The sequence below is a fragment of the Thamnophis sirtalis genome, unplaced genomic scaffold, assembly GCF_051295495.1.
Source record: "Thamnophis sirtalis isolate CommonGarterSnake01/CBP01778 unplaced genomic scaffold, rThaSir2_p1.2 scaffold_13, whole genome shotgun sequence".
NCBI lineage: Eukaryota > Metazoa > Chordata > Lepidosauria > Squamata > Natricidae > Thamnophis > Thamnophis sirtalis.
Window position 1 is genome coordinate 26016605 of NW_028261393.1, and position 17985 is coordinate 26034589.

The 17985-nt window shown below is 41.3% G+C and overlaps 1 protein-coding gene across 1 annotated transcript in view; it reads right to left on the reverse strand.

The window, feature by feature from the left end:
* LOC106548014 (collagen alpha-1(XVI) chain) overlaps positions 1-17985 on the reverse strand; it is a 203597-nt gene that overhangs the window by 60461 nt on the left and 125151 nt on the right. The window contains exons 9-10 of the mRNA XM_087728047.1: positions 15591-15641; positions 5113-5148 (exon numbers count right to left, since the gene is read on the reverse strand). Coding sequence (XP_087584173.1) covers positions 5113-5148; positions 15591-15641 — 87 coding nt within the window. The remainder of the gene's footprint in view (positions 1-5112; positions 5149-15590; positions 15642-17985) is intronic.

Consider the following 17985-nt stretch of genomic DNA (forward strand, 5'->3'; position numbering starts at 1 on the left):
AAGAGAATCTAGAAATATAATACTACAAGAGTCTTACAATACTAAGCTTCAAATTGGTGGACAGGACCTGATTGTTTTGAAAGAAATACCACCTCAGATGCTAAGAGCCAGAAGAGATTATGCTTTTCTGGTGGAAGAGCTCAGAAAGCGTCAGATACAGTACAGATGGGATGCCCCATTCGGTATTATAGTTACAATGGACAAACAAAGATATCGTCTCAGCTCTGTATGGAAAGCTCGTGATTTCTATCATAGGATTCTGAAGATGGGATACCCTGAACCTTCGGGATATGGTGAAAAACCACGAGACGAACAAGATAAACAGCAAACCACACAACCATCAGATAAAATGTATCATCTCCCTCTTCCGGAAGGGCAAGGAGTCAAGGAAAAAAGATCCAACCGTAAGACCACCAGACAAATGGATAAACAAGCTACTATGCAACAATCTCAACAATCGTTGGCCATTGATCAAGGAGCTACTGCAACAAGCTCAGAAGCTGTGGGAGGAGCCAAACCAAAGGTGAGACAGGCCTTGCGGGAGGCTCTAAAAAAGCTTCAGGCAACCAAAAATGACAACTAAGATTTTGACATGGAATGTTAACGGACTGAACTCTCCACAGAAAAGAAAGAAAATATTTCATTATCTCAAACAGTTTAAGAATGACATAATTTGCTTGCAAGAAACTCATATCAAATCAACCGATCAAAAATATTTGTTTAACCCCAAACTGGGCCAACATTTTGTGACCTCAGCCATGGAAAAGAAAAATGGCATAGTAGTATATTTAAGAAAAGACATTAAAGCTGAGCTAATTGAAGCAGATCCCTTTGGAAGATATATTGCATTAGATTTAATCTTAGAAGGGAAAAAGACGTTACTTTTGGGAATTTATGCTCCTAATCAACAACAAGATGGATTTTATAGAAATCTTCACGCTAAATTAGTACAGTGGGACTTTGAGTCTTGTATATTGTTGGGTGACTGGAATGGCGTGATCGACACCAAAAGAGATAAGAAGACAGCTCGCCCGAACACCAAATTTCGAGCTAAGTTACCCAAACCCTTTTTTGACATGCTGGACGATTTTGAATTGCGAGACGCTTGGCGCGAGAGGCATGCAGAAGAATATGACTTTACCTTTTTTCCCAATAGACATCAATCTCTTTCAAGGATTGATTTTATACTAATTACAAATGATTTACTTTGTAGGGTGAAGAAGACAAAGATTATGGCGAGAGTTCTTTCAGACCATAATCCAGTCTGGATGGAATTGGGAAGGGTAGCCCAGGCAAGAAGGTCCTGGAGGTTGAATGAAAATTTATTTAGATATGAAAAGTATGTTAATGATTGTAAAAAATTGCTATCGGAATATTTTGTTCTCAATATGAACAAGGGTACATCTTTGGAATATGTATGGGATGCAAGCAAAGCGTATATGAGAGGAGTATTAATGAATATAAACAAAATACATAGACACAAACAAGGGCAAAAACGAAAAGAATTGGAAGAGGAAATTAAAGGGAAAGAGTCAGAATTAACATTGAATCCAGGAGATACAAAGATTAGGGAAACAATTGCTATATTAAAATCTCAGTTTGATTTGCTGATCTCTGACCAGGTAGCTACTAGTTTATTATATGCTAAACATAATACTTTCTGCAATGCAAATAAACCCGGTAGGTGGTTGGCTTATCAGATTAGAAAAAAAAGGAAAGCTCGAAATGTATCCAAATTGTGTTACAGAGGGAAGGAAGTGTTTCAACAGGAAGAGATTCAAAAGGTATTTCGGGAATTTTTTACAGAGTTGTATAAAGGGGATAAAATTAAGGACGGAGATATAGACAAATACCTAGATAAAGAGAAAATCCCCCTAGTTAGAGAAGAACATAGGCATAAGCTGAATCAACCTATAACCTCTGGGGAAATTTTGCAGGCAATTAAACAATTAAAGTTAGGGAAAGCACCAGGCACAGATGGTTTAACAGCTGTTTATTATAAAAATCTACAGTTAGAAATGGTAGAACCCCTCAGAGAACTATTCAATAAAATTCAATCGGGAGGGAAAGTGCCTCCTTCGTGGAAGACTGCGTTCATATCGTTGATACCCAAAGAAGACCAAGACCTTACCCAACCAAAAAATTACAGACCTATTTCATTACTCAATGTAGATTATAAAATTTTTACTAAAATATTAGCAAATAGGCTAATGGGGGTAATTCAACAACTGATACATACCGATCAAACTGGTTTTATACAGGGCAGACAGATGAAGGACAATGTTAGACTAATTATCAACGCTTTAGAATACCTGGGAAAGAACAATCAAATCCCGGCCGCATTCATATTTTTGGATGCGGAGAAAGCCTTTGATCGAGTTAATTGGCAATTCCTGCTGAAGACATTGCAAAAAATGCAGATAGGAGATGGTTTTTTACGGTCAATTGGTGCAATATATCAGCAGCAAACAGCCCAGATCATTGTCAATGGAAGTCTGACAGACTCCTTTCAAATTGAAAAAGGTACAAGACAGGGCTGTCCTCTGTCCCCATTATTGTTTATTATAACTTTGGAAATACTGTTGAATAAGATACGGGGCCTGGGCGGTCTAAAAGGGATTAAAATTAGACAGCAAGAATATAGAGTCCGTGCATTTGCGGATGATCTGGTTATAATATTGGAACAACCGCAGGAAACTAGTAGGGTATTATTGAATACGATCAATCAATATGGTCAAGTCTCGGGATTTAAAATAAATCTAGGAAAAACCAAAATAATAGCTATAAATATGACTATCAAACAGAAGGAAGAACTGGGGGCGATGCTAAGATGTGAGGTAGTTAAAAAAGTTAAATATCTTGGAGTTAATATTTTAATCTCAAATGGGAAATTATACAAGTATAATTATGAATCACTTTGGCATAGTATACAGTTGGAGTTGAAAAGGTGGGAAAAACTGCATTTGTCCTTGCTGGGTAGAATAGCGGCAGTAAAAATGAACATTTTACCAAAATTTTTATTTCTTTTTCAAATGTTACCAATACTTAAAAGAGATGCGAATCTTTTAGAATGGCAGAAGGGTATCAACAAATTTGTGTGGGCAGGAAAGAAGCCAAGGGTAAAGATGAAAATAATGCAAGATGCACGTGAAAGAGGAGGATTGAAATTACCTAACTTAAAATTATACTATGACGCAGTGGCATTATCTGCAATTAGTGATTGGATTCATCTAACTAATGACAGAATTTTGAATATCGAGGGATATGACTTGTTATATGGTTGGCATGCTTACCTGTTATTTAACAAAAAAACGGATAAGAAATTTAAAAATCACATCTTAAGAAATGCTTTATTGCGGGTTTGGAAAAAATATCAACATAAATTAAATGATAAAGTGCCCATGTGGGCAATTCCTAGACATGCAATTGAAAATATGAATGTAGAACAAAAACACGATAGAACCACCTATAGACAACTTCTTATCTCAGAAAAAGGGGTGATGGAACTAAAATCTTTAGAGGTACTTAAAGAAGAGAAGGTAGTTCAAACGTGGTTTCAGTATGGTCAACTACAGGCTAGGTGGAAAACAGATCAAAAAATTGGCTTTGTAAAAGTTGAGGATAATTTGTTTAAACAAATAAGAGATCAAAGCTCAATGCATATAAAAAGGATATATAATGTATTAGTACAGATGGATTCTGAAACGGAACTGATTAAGGATTGTATGATAAAATGGGCTCAGAATATCGAGGAACCAATAATGCTTGAAACATGGGAAAGAATCTGGGTAAGAAATGTGAAATTTACACAAGCACAAAACTTGAGAGAAAATTTTTATAAGATGTTTTATAGATGGCACCTAGATCCTAAAAAGCTTGCCTCTATGTATCCAAATGTTCAACCTAAATGTTGGAGATGTGGTTCTTGTGATGCTACATATTTTCATATATGGTGGACATGTCGTAATGTCAAGGCATTTTGGATAAAAATATGGTGGATCCTGCAAAACATCTTTAAAAGAAGGATAAAATTTACCCCCCAGTTGTTTTTACTGGGTATATGTATTGATTTTACAGCAGCAGAGACTAATTTGGTTCTGTATTTAATAACGGCAGCAAGACTCTTGGTGGCGCAGTATTGGAAGAAGAAAGATTTACCTACAATTCAAGAATGGACTTTGAAAGTTATGAACTTAGCCGAAATGGCCAAAATCTCAGCATATCTCAAAGAACATTCAAACGAGAGATATAAACGAGACTGGAAAAAATGGATTGATTACATAAAAAGTAAATATGGGACTAAGAAACTCCAGATAGCTCATGCTTAGTATCAGTAATAATTTAAATTGTTTAAAATTTGGGTAACAGTAAGAAGCTGAGTTCAATGTAGAGATATTTTAGACTGTGATTGTTCAAAAGTTATACCATGTATGGTCTTTGGGAAGTCGGGGGGAGGGAAGGGAGGTGGGGATTTAGGGGGAGGGGGGAGGGGGGAAATACAATATGTGTTAAATTCCATGATTGTATTTGTATACTGTGGCTTTTCAATGTTAGTGCGAAAATAGAACAAACCAAATATACTGGAAGGTAATAGATACCGAAGGAAAGAGTCGAGTGAAAGAAGAAGGAGGGTGGAGAAGGTGAGAGAGAGGAGGAGGAGAAGGGAGGGAGGGAATGGAGAGGGAGTGATAGGGTTAAGGTTAGAAAGAAGGGGAGGGGAAGTAGGCGTAGAGGGGTGTGTGAGAAGGAAGAATGAAAGTTGGAGGGGGTTGAAAGAGGGTGTATGGCGGGTCAAGGTGGTATACTGGGTTTGTATTGTAGAGGGCATTTTCTATATTCAATGTTATATGCCCTGATTAAGCACAGTGAATATGTGATTGTATAGAATGAAAACATAATAAAATATATATATAAAAGAAAATGCTGGAGCTTGATAGGTTATAAGTTGAGGACTTATAAGGGAAGGACCACTGTTAAAAAGCCAAACACTGCATATTGAAATTATAAGTTCAGTTGAGTGCCAGTTCAAGCTAACATTCAAGGGAGATCACTTCCCTTCATTCAAAGTTTGTTGGAATCTCAGAGTGACAGGAACATCAAACTCTTACTTACATTTGCATATGATGACCCCTTCTCACATGGAGGACACTGAAAAAAAAAAAGAAAAAAGAAAAGCAACAATCATGAAACAGGAAATGATCCAGATGGAGTTACTGCAACATTCAAAGCTTATACAGGTAATCCTCAACATACAACCATTCATTTAATGACCATTCAGTCACAACAGAACTGAAAAAAAGAGACTTATGAGCATTTTTCTCATTTGCAGCATCCCGATGGTCACATAATCAAGATTTGCACGCATAGCAACTAGCTTATGTTGATGATGGTTGCTGTGTCCCTGGGCCATTTGATCACCTTTTGTGATCTTCTGACAAGCAAATGGGGAATGGGGAAGCCAGATTCACTTTACAATTGTGCTACTAATGTAAAAAGTATAGGGATTCAGTGAACCACTAATGCAAGAAAGATTGTAAAATGGGTCAAAGCTCTTTGGAGTCAGTTGAGATTGTCAGTCTAGGCCGACCTGAATTGACGCCAAAGAAAAATTAACCGGGCTACTTGGCCTGCATATCCTTGTGGTTTTGAGTGATCTTTGGTGGTTACTTAAAACTTTTGCCTACTTCAGGATACATCTATGGAGATTCTCAGTCATCCAGGTCATGGTTGACCCATAGGTGCTTTTTCAAATGGCAACTGCAGTTTGTTTTTCCTTCAAAGCATTTTGCTTCTCATCTAAGAAGATTCTTTAGTTCTGATTGAATAGTGGAGGATGGAAGGATTCACATTCCTTGAAGTCATCTGGTTATTAGCACTCTTTATGAGAATTGTTGAGGCCACTTGGAGGTTGATCTGTGTCCTCAGGGTCACCTTAATAGTGCAAGTGGGTGTGGAGCCTTCTTGGAACTGCTGAAAGGACTGTGTTGTAGACAGGAGATAAAAGGTAAAGGTAAAGGTTCCCCTTGCACATATGTGCTAGTTGTTCCCAACTCTAGGGCCCCATGCTCATTTCCGTTTCAAAGCCGAAGAGCCAGCACTGTCCAAAGACGTCTCCATGGTCATGTGGCCAGCATGACTAAATGCCGGAACGCTGTCACCTTCTCACCAAAGGTGGTCCCTATTTTTCCTACTTGCATTTTTCTACTTGCATCTACTTTCGAACTGTTAGGTTGGCAGAAGCTGGGACAAGTAATGGTAGCTCACTCTGTTACACAGCACTAGGGATTTGAACCGCCGGACTGCTGACCTTTCTGATCAACAAGCTCTGCGTCTTAGCCACTGAGCCACTGTGTCCCACAAACAGGAGATAGGTGGTGTCATATCCATCTCCCTCTGTTGAGAGAAAGATGTTCACTCTTAATGTAGATGGCCTCTTTGACCCCACTTTCAAGCCAAATCCTTTCATCTTCCACCATTTAGTCATAACTGAAGAAGCTTCTTTTTTAAATAAGTTTTTATTTTTATTCTCTTATATATAGTTACAGGTATACATTCACATAGTTATTGTTCTTGTTTATCTTTATCACTTTTACATATTTGTTTTTCCATATAAAAGATTAAAATATTCAATCTGGGTTGTTTTGCTTACCATCCCGTGCATCTATTTTGTATTGTCACCACCCTACTTTTTCTTTTCTTTTCACTCTCCCTCCCTTCTCTACTATCTTCCTTCCTCCTCCCCTTACCCTTTCCTTCTTCCCTTGCCTCTCCCCTACTCCTCTCTTCCTCCTCCTCCTCCTACCCTCTCTCCTTCTCTTTCTAAACCTCCCCTCCTTCTTCTCCTTTGCTCTTCCTTCCTTCTCTCCCCTTTCCTCTCTCCTCCTCTCAGGACTGAAGAAGCTTCTTGAAGAAGCAAAACATTTTCAAGGAGAAACAAAGTCCCTTTGCCTTTTGAAAAAGCATCTTTGAGACATACTTGAGGATATGCAAGCCAGCAGCCCTGCTCAGTTTTTTAAAAAAAATATAAATCTCTGCATTTAAAGCCTTAGATTATTTGGGGCAATGTCCCAATTTATTGAGCCTCTTATTCCATTCCTTCGTTTTAGAGCAAATTGTCTTTTATATAAGTCCTAAAAAGCTACTGTGATGGGAAGCCCCCCTTCTTCTCCTCCTCCTCATGCAGACGTATTTTGCCTTTTAGAAGATCTGCAGTCATCTTGCCTAAGGAGCTGTTTCCCCTGATAAAATATTGTGCCCCCTCCCCAATTTTTTTTTAAAAAGGATGTCTGTTGCATAATCCATTCCTAGAGGCATACAAATGTACAGGAACTATTAACTGGCCATTCACCTATGAACCACAAGGGCATTTTATAATGAGTGCTAAAATAAGAATAAAAATAAAATCTAAGCAATCAGCCTTGGGCAGTTTGAGCACTTTTTAAGATGGTCCACTGAGTGGAAGCCCCTGGGTCAACATAATAATAAAAAATAAAACACATTACTTTATGAAATGTTTCACTTGAATCCCATTTTTTCCCCTTCCTAGGTATGAAATGTGGGCAACTTAGCCTGTTGCTAAGTTCCTGAAGGCTCCTTTCTTGGGGAGTGGTACCCGATTCAGTGGGATTCCGTAGGATGGCTCTGTTAGAGATCTCATGACAATAACTTGGTTGTCTGCAAGGCAACATCTCTGTTTCCTGGCCAAATTCTGGTTGCAGCTAAAGGCACATATGTGAGAAACGAGGCGGTGTGGTTTAGCCACAGTTTCCTCCCAACAAACCAGTAAAGTGGAAGATTGTCCCCAAGGGAAGGGAAGCTGCCTAGAAGCCAAAACCAGAACTTCAGAGGGAAAATTTTACTACCCTAAGAAGAATGTGGAAAGTTGGACCACAAGGAAGGCTGAGCGCCAAAGAATGGAGGCCTTTGAACTCTGGTGCTGGAGAAGACTCCTGCGAGTCCCTTGGACTACAAGGCAATCAAACCGGTCAGTCCTAGAGGAGAATCAACACTGACTGCTCTTTAGAAATCTAGATCCTGAAGAGGAAACTCAAATACTTTGGCCACCTAATGAGAAGGAAGAAGGACTCCCTGGAGAAGAGCCTCATGCTGGGAAAGATTGAGGGCAAAAGAAGAAGGATGACGACAGAGAATGAGGTGGCTGTATGGAGTCACTGAAGCAGGAGGCATGAGCTTCAATGGACTCCAGAGGATGATAGAGGACAGGAAGGCCTGGAGGAATGTTGTCCATGGGGTCACAATGGATCAGACAGGACTTCACAACTAACAACAACAAAGAAGAATTTTAAGACTTGGGGACTTCAGCCTGGCTGTCTGAGTAATTTTGAGCACTGAAGTCCACAATTTTTTAGAATTTAGAATTTTATTAGAATTTGTAGGCCGCCCTTTTCCCTAAGGGGACTCAGGGCGGCTCACACAAAAACTGGGAAGGGGGAATACAGACATTAGGACAAAACATGTAATAAAATAGCAAGCAACATACATTCATCATTCGGGAGGGGTAACTATCCTATCCCCAGGCCTGACGGGCGAGCCAGTTCTTCAAGGCTATGCGGAAGGCTTGGACGGTGGAGAGGGTACGAATCTCCACGGGGAGCTCGTTCCAAAGGGTCGGGGCTACTGCTGAGAAGGCCCTCCTCCTTGTAGTTGCCAGCCGACACTGGCTGGCCGATGGAATACGGAGGAGGCCTAATCTATGAGATCTTATCGGTCGCAGGGATGTAATTGGCAGAAGGCGGTCTCTCAAGTATCCAGATCCACTGCCATGTAGGGCTTTATGGGTGATTAATAGCACCTTGAAGCGCATCCGGAGATCAACAGGTAGCCAGCGCAGCTCGCGGAGGATAGGTGTTATGCGGGTGAATCGGGGTGCACCCGCAATCACTCGCGCGGCTGCATTCTGCACTAGCTGAAGTCGCCGGATGCTCCTCAAGGGCAGCCCCATGTAGAGCACATTGCAGTATTCCAGCCTAGAGGTCACGAGGGCCCGAGTGACTGTTGTGAGAGCCTCCCGATTCAGGTAGGGTTGCAACTGGCGCACCAGGCGAACCTGGGCGAATGCCCCCCTGGTCACAGCCGTTAAGTGGTGGTCAAATGACAGCTGTGGATCCAGGAGGACTCCCAAGTTGCGAACCCTCTCTGAGGGGTATAAAATTTGACCCCCCAGCCTGAGTGGTGGAATAGTAGCCAAATCTTTGGGAGGGAAACACAACAGCCACTCGGTCTTTTCTGGGTTGAGCACAAGCTTGTTAACCCTCATCCAGTCCATAACGGCCTCAAGGCCTCGGCTCATCACGTCTACCGCTTCATTGAGTTGGCACGGGGCGGACAGATACAATTGAGTATCGTCCGCATATTGATGGTATCTAATCCCGTGCCTGCGGATGATCTCTCCCAGCGGTTTCATGTAGATGTTAAATAGTAGGGGGGATAAGACCGAGCCCTGAGGCACCCCATAATTTAGGGGCCTAGGGGACGATCTCTGCCCCCCCACTAACACCGACTGCGACCTGTCCGAGAGGTAGGAGGAGAACCACCGTAGCACGGTGCCTCCCACTCCCACCTCCCGCAGTCGTCGCAGAAGGATACCATGGTCGATGGTATCGAAAGCCGCTGAGAGGTCAAGGAGGACCAGGATGGAGGAACGTCCTTCATCTCTGGCTCTCCAAAGATCATCCATCAATGCGACCAAAGCGGTTTCTGTGCTGTAACCGGGCCTGAAGCCAGACTGGAAGGGGTCTAGGTAGTTTGCTTCCTCCAAGGACCGTTGGAGCTGGAAGGCCACAAGTCTTAAAGTGGCCAGGTTTGGAGACCCCTGGCTTAGAGTGCTGCTGGAAAGCATATGTGGCAGACACTGGAGAAGCAACACCTCTCTATCATGTCCCTATCAGAGGATAGCTGTTTCTGTATGTCGTATTTTATTTTTCTGCCCTCTGCCAGAAAGGCCACAGACTAGAATAGAATAACAGAGTTGGAAGAGACCTTGAAGGTCTAGTCCAACCCCCTACTTAGGCAGGAAACCATATACCATTTCAGACAAATGGTTATTCAACATTTTCTTTAAAACTTCCGGTGTTGGAACATTCACAACTACTGGAGGCAAGTTGTTCCACTGATTAATTGTCCTCACTGTTAGGAAATTTCTCCTCAGTTCTAAGTTGCTTCCCAACTTGATTCATTTCCACCCATTGATTCTTGTTCTGCCCTCAGGGACTTTGGAGAATAGCTTGACTCCCTCTTCTTTGTGGCAACCCCTGAGATATTGGAACACTGCTATCATGTCCCCCCTAGTCTTTCTTTTCATCAAACTAGACATACCCAGTTCCTGCAACCATTCCTTTTATGTTTTAGCTACCAGTCCCCTGATCCTCTTTGTTGACTATCTTCAGTCCTTACACTTTTAGCTAGTTCTCACCACAATTGGGATCAGAAATTTTGTTGCTGAACAAGGAGGTTGTTAATTTTATGACCTTTTTGTGATGGCTGTTAAGTGAATCACTGTAGTTATTCAGTGAATTATCTGGTTGTAAAGTAAATCAGGCTTTCCTCACGGAATTTGATTATCAAAAACTGGGTGGGAGTTTCTCACTTCAACCATCATAAATATATGCTGATTGATCTGAATGTTGATCATATGACTGCAGCATGCTGTAATGGTTGTAAATGCAAGAACTGATAGTAAGTCCCCTTTTTTTAGTGAGGTTGTAAGTTTGAACAGTCACTAAAGAAATGGTTGTAAGTAGAGGACTACCTGTATATCAGATGCAAATTTCAATGTAGATTTAGATATACTGGATTGTGCACTCAGATGTACTCAACGGGAAGCACATCCAAACTCAAGTTCTAATCTGTACAGGTAGTCCTCATTTAGCAACCACAACTTGTTAAACAAAATGGTTGCTAAATGAAACCATGATTGTGTGCTTATGCTCTAATTTCAGCTTTCCTTTGTTTTATAGACCTATCAAGGTTGCAATTGAGAGAATTGGTCGCCAAGTTACTTTTTCATCACTGTTGTAACTGTGAACCGTCCCTAAAGGAGGACTATTTACTATTTTCAATAGGGTCGGCTTCCAGATGCATTTTCCATTTGTAACTTCCACCAGCCCTGGCACGGATGCCAAAGACTTAAGGCATCCAGACAAGGTTGTTATTTTCTTAAAAGAAAGTAACTCTGGTAGGGGTGAAATTTCCAAAACATTACTTGAATTAACTCGGAAACGATCTGAGATCATTTTATAAAACAACATAAAATCAAAAGCAGAGTTCTTGTTATAATCTGAGGTCCTGGAAAAAAAACACCACTCCCCTGTTATAATCTTATTCAGCCTGTTCCCATGTAAATGAGAATTCATTTTGTAGAACAGCCAAGTGGTAAAAGAAAATGGCCAGGGATTTTAATGAAACTAGAATTCGCAATCTTCCAAATTAGACTCCACTGTGGAATGGATAGGCAGTAATGTCTTCTGGTAGCTCTTGTTTTCTACTTAAACGTCATGCAAAAAAGTAGCTAATGTCCCCGTACTGAGTATCAGAGAACAATATGACTTTATTACAATTAAGAGTGGAAAAAGAGCTGGAAATTCTTCTTGCAATCCAATTTTAGCCTGAGCAGGAGAAGAATTCTGGGGCATAGAAAGTTCCCTTTGAGATGAAATGTGATGCACTTAACAGAATGTGGCTTTGGAGAATTGCATGGCTATATCTAGGCAGGGCCCAAGATGAAGTAGATTCAGCAGAAAAGCTGAGTTCAAACCAATGGCAATCTCCACCCCGGCAGCTGCTGCAACCCCCATAATGTTCGGAGTAGGCAATTGCGCATGAATAGTGCATTAAAACTTATGAGATTGATAATTCCTAACTGTGCTGAAGAGCCCCAGCAGGGCAAGGGAGGCGCTGCTCGCTTGCTTTCAGCCATAGGGAGCACCGAAGTATGGAACAGTGAAAAAAGACCAGGAAAAATTGTTTGTTGAAAGCTGGCCAGGAAAGGATTAGCATCTGCAGAGCTTTCAAGAAAAGCTGCCATTGAGGAACAAGGAGCTTTTTGATGCCGGGCCTCTGCAGGGCTGGTGCATGGTTGAAACCAGGCAGAGATGGCAAAAAGGACATTTTACTGAATTTCTTTCTCTTTTCTTTTTACAATATTTAGAGCCTTCCACCATCCATACTGACTTTCCTCAAGAGGTAAGGTTCTTTTACATATTCAAATCTCATTTGATGGACGGATGGACAGACACAGACAAACACACAGACCGATATTATCTTTTCCTTCACAGTAGAGATTGATTGATAGATAGATATTCTCTTTTCTGTCCAGATAGATAGAGAGAGAGAGATAGATAGATAGATAGATAGATAGATAGATAGATAGATAGATAGATAACCAAACAGACAGCAGACAGACAGACAGACAGACAGACAGACAGACATTCTCTTTTTCTTCACACTAGATAGAGAGTGATAGATGGATGGATGGATGGATGGATGGATGGATGGATAGATAGATAGATAGATAGATAGATAGATAGATAGAGACAGATATTCTATTTTCCTTCACAATAGATAGAGAGTGATAGATGATAGAAAGATAGATAGATGATAGATATTCTCTTTTCCGTGTAGATATAGATAGACAGATAGACAGACAGATATTCTCTTTTCCTTCACACTAGATAGTGATAGATAGATAGATAGATAGATAGATGATAGATAGATAGATAGATAGATAGATAGATAGATAGATAGATAGATAGATAGATAGATAGATATATTTTCCTTCACAATAGATAGAGAGTGATAGATGATAGAAAGATAGATGATAGATATTCTCTTTTCCGTCTAGATATAGATAGACATATAGACAAACAGATATTTTCTTTTCCTTCACACTAGATAGAGTGATGATAGATAGATAGATAGATAGATAGATAGATAGATAGATAGATAGATAGATAGATAGACAGACAGACAGACAGACAGACAATTTCCTTTTTCCTCATTGGATGGATGGATGGATGGACGGATGGATGGACAGACAGAGTAAGAGACAATAAAATTTCAATTTGCTTGTTACAAAGTGACTTTCTCCATCTCAATGTTGAGCTATAGGATGATTTGGAATCAAACTTCAGAAATAAAGAGCAATTATTTTTTATTGGCCTGGGACCATAAATAAATAATTGTAAGTGTAATTTGGAATTCGGGTTATTAAGCTACGGTTCAGTGTCCCTAATTTAACTGTAATCCCCCCAGTCTTCTAGTAATAGGAAAAACAGTCTTAGTAATTATACTAATCATACTGGCAACACAATAAGGTTGGGAAGGGTAATCTCTTGCAATGCTCTTAAGGAATGTCATCTTCAGGGTCTGTGGGGACAAGACTTCTCAGTCATGCACCCCTTTCTCTGGAGCACCATTTCCGCCTCCTCCAAATTAGACTGATCTCTACCTCACTGGTTGATTATTACTGGCTTTTCAACAATAATCAACAGTCACTTCTATGTGTGATTAAGGCTAGGATCAGCTGGAGATAATTCTACTGAGAGTTCTTCCTAGAGCAGTGATGGCTAACCTTTTTTGGCTCGTGTGCCCATACCCATAATTCAACCCCCTGTGTGCCCCCTGCATATGCACGTACGACCCCCCCACTGCCCCCGCACTTGTACGCATGACACACCTCCGCTGCCCCCCCACATTTGTGCATGACTCCCCCCTCTCCTGAAGCCTGGGGAGGGCGAAAATGGCCTCCCCTGGTCTGCTGGTAGCTCTCCAGAAGCTGGAAATGGCCCATTTCTGAACTTCCAGTAGGCCTGGTATGCCCATTTTCTGCCTTCCCCAGGCTTTGGAGGCTTTCCTGAAGCCTGGGGAGGGTGTAAACGGCCTTAGTTTTAGTTTCAACTCTACAATTTTGCTCTATCTCCACCCTTCCCTCTGTCTTTTTAATTTTTTTCCCTTTGGGTTTTGTATTTTATATTTTTCTGAGATATAGATATTCATAAAATGCTGCATAGTTCATTGTGTCATGCAGATGGAAGCAGAAAGTCAGGTAAATAGAAGGCACAAGCTATGTTCTGAAATGGGCCCATGTTTCTATTGCTATATGGACAAGCAAATAGCTGGAGTGAGAAGGACCAGGGGTGACATGATAGCAGTGTTCCAACAAAGAGGGGATCAACGTATTCTCCAAAACACCTGAAGGCAGAACAAGAAGTAATGGATGGAAACTAATCAAGGAGAGAACCAATCTAGAACTAAGGAGAAACTTCCTGACAATGAGGACAATTAACCAGTGGAATGACTTGCCTTCAGAAGTTGTGGGTCCTCCATCAATGGAAATTTTTAAGAGATTGGACAACCATTTAATAACAGAATAACAGAGTTGTAAGGGACCTTGGAGGTCTTCTAGTCCAACCCCCTGCTCAGGCAGGAAACGTTATACCATTTCAGACAAATAGTTGTCCAATATCTTCTTTAAACTTCCAGCATTGGAGCATTCATAACTTCTGGAGGCTAGTCTAAAATGTGTAAGGTTTCCTGCTATAGCAGGGGATTGGACTAGAAAACCTCCAAGGTCCCTTACAACTCTGTTATTCTGTTCAATAAGAAGGACATATCCTTGCTTGGATATCTTTTTTAAGCTACCAGATAATACCAACTCTCTTTCCAAAGGCACAACTATTTGATTTGGGGACCTGGATAACAGTAGAACCACCTTCTGTCTAAGATTGAGAATCTGTTTCCATTCTCTTTCAGGAACTGTGGTGAAAAGCCTTCTCAGTCATCCACCCCCTTTTCTAGGGCAGATGAGAGGTGGCATTGAGCAGGTTCTGACCAGTTCTGGAGAACTGGTAGTGGAAATTTTGAGTAATTCGGAGAACCAGTAAATACCACCTCTGACTGGCCCCACCCCCATCTATTCTCTGCCTCCCGACTCCCAGCTGATCAGGAGGGAATGGGGATTTTATAGTAATCTTCCCATGGAGTAGGGGGGGGAATGGAGATTTTGCAGTATACTTCCCCTATAATGGGGAGGGAATAGATATTTTGCAGTATCCTTCCATTGGAGTGGATAGGAAATAGAGATTTTGCAGTATCCTTCCACTAGAGTGGGGAGGGAATAGAGATTTTGCAGTAACCTTCCCTTGGAGTAGGGAGGGAACTGAGATTTTATAATATCCTTCCCCTGCCATGCCCACCAAGCCACACCCACAGAACTGGTAGTAAAAAAATTTGAATCCCACCACTGGGGTAGATCCTCCCCCAAAATTAGATTGAAAACCTTACCCCAACCCTATTGGTTTTTGAGGAAGTATTGAACTTGGAAGCAGACTTGTTATGAGGAGAATTCTCCTGGTATTGATTGGTGTATGCTGATGGTTGCTGCCAGGTATTGGGGCTGTTATTTCTTTTGTTTCCTTTTGTTATATTGATTATTATTTTAATTTTCTTAGATCAAATAATGTAGCTTGCTCAGAGTCCTGTTTGAATGGAACAGCACAGAAGCTGCAGTACTCAAATAAATAAAATTAATATGACAATTGGAGGTTCCATTAAGTCTTCCTTATATCACTCACCTTTTCTCCTTGATCTCCTTTCATAGCAACCTTCCCAGAGGCTCTCACCTCCTAGGAAAAGAAGAGAGAAATAACAATATTACAGGGTAAAAGTCATAAAATCTTTCTTTGCCATAGCTTCTGGCAGTTTCTCTTCCAGAGAAAATAGCAAGTATTCAGAGAAATTAGTTTCAACCTAATGAGTTTAACCATTTCAGACCCACAAGGAGCAAAGGAGAAACTGGAAGCTGTTTGGAAGAAGAATTTGCGCCTCATGTATCCAGGTGAAGAAACATAAGAGGAAACATCAGCTAAACAAGGCCACTACATTTTCGTGGGGCAATTCTGCTCACCTGCCTGGAACCCACACTGCGTTTTGGACATTAAACATTAGAGAGGGTCCAGACTCCAGAGGTATTTTATAAGAAGAGGACTCAACTCCTCTGCTCGTAATAAAATTCCTTATACCACCAGGTTTGAAATTTTAGGCCTGGATAATCTTGAACTACACCGTCTACATTCTGACTTGAGCGTAGTGCACAAGTTAATCTGCCATAACGTCCTACCTGTTAATGACTACTTTTACTTCAACCACAACAACACAAGGACTATCAATAGATACACACTAAATGTAATCCGTTCTAATCTTGATTTCAGGAAAAACGATAGAGTAGTAAATGTATGGAAGACCCTACCTGATCTTGTTGTTAGTTCCTCTAACCCCCGTACTTTTTACCTTAAACTGTCTACCATGGACCTTACATGTTTCTTAAGAGGTCCATAAAGGGGGCATGCATAAGCGCACCAGCATGCCTACCCTCCCTGTCCTACTGTCCGATTTAAATGCACTCTTTTTATATGTTTATGGCTATGTTTGGCTTATTTTTATCCTTTTATTTGTGCCATTTTTTCAGGTATTTTTCCTACTTATTTCCTTGTACTTATTGATAAATAAAATAAAATGAATAAATAAATAATTTTGAGCTGTGGCAAAGCTATGGGAATGGGCTAGTGAAGATGGGCTTCCTAACAGAGTGTGGATATGGGCTACTTCTTTAGCCTTGTTTGTGTGGCATGGGAATGCCTCAACCCATCAGAAAAAGTACACACAAAACCAAGAGATCTCCAAATCCCAGTTTCGGGGGATATTCAGGGAAATCTATTTGCCACACAGCACCTAGGTATGAGCCCTGTAAAAGGACTCCCAAAGGAGGCTTCCGTGCTTTCTGGGTTGTTTTGTGCACAATGGAGACAGGTTGCAGTGACCTGGTTAGCGACGACATATGTGCCTTTTGCCAGCATGTATCGGGTGGCAAAATCAGTGAGCGCTTTAGCCCCCCAGTGTGTGTCTTTGTGTAATTGGGTTCTGAAAGCTCTTAGGGGAGCCTTAGGCACCACCACCAAAAAGTCCTAACTTCTACTACCTGCCCTGGGACCAAGTGGCTCCCAGTTCTTGAGCCCATTTTTCTTCCTTTTTAGTGTAGGATGGTTTGGACAAGGATGTTTCCAACTGATAGGGGATCAGGGGACAGACCTGTGCAAGGGCAGGCTGAGTGGCCTCTTTTTCTGCCTTGTCTGCTGCCCAATTTCCCTTTGCCACCAATTTCCCTTTGCCATCATTGGAATGACCCCTGACATGCACAACTGCAACCTCGTGAGGGAAGTGTACAGCTTCCAGTAATTCTATGATCTGGGGCCCATGTTTGATTGCCCCCCCCTCCCATGGGCAATGAGCATACCCCTTTCTTTCCAAATAGCCCCAAGAGCATGTAAAACTCCAAATGCATATCTGTTTAGATATTAACCCTCTTCCCTTTTGCCAACTGGAGGGCTCTTCCTCTGACCGGGCCTGGGATTCTAACTACCAATCCCCGCAAACCTCCTCCTCCTACAATTCTTCCCGCAGTTGTTCCCCTGGCTTCCCACTCTTCCTGTCTAAGAGCCTGGGAGAGAAAAATTGCATTTCTTCTTGCCCTTTGAAGTTCCTTCTTCTCTGAGATTGGAGCCCAATTAGTATACACTTTGTATGCTAATTCCACAAGTCCAGAGATTGCCTTTCCTTGGGGGGGGGGGAGGCTCTGTCTTCTGTAATTTGGTCCTAATGTTGTCTGCAGACTGAACAATGAAGATCATATTGACCATTCTCTAATTTTCTTCAGCCTCAGGATCTATTGCCTAAAGGTTTGATAAATGAGTTCTAGAAATTCCTCCTGGATTTTCATCCTGTTTCTGTTGAATTTGGTAGACCTTCCCCAAGTTCTTAACCTTTGGGATCTCCTGTTTGAGTCCTAAAAAAACCAAGATCCAACAGTTTTTTAGCCGAATGGACTGAGGTTCCCAATCTGGTTCCTCCAGTGGGCATATTCAGTGCGGATCTGTTGCATAATCTTTCTGCACAACCTTGCCCATGCTTCCC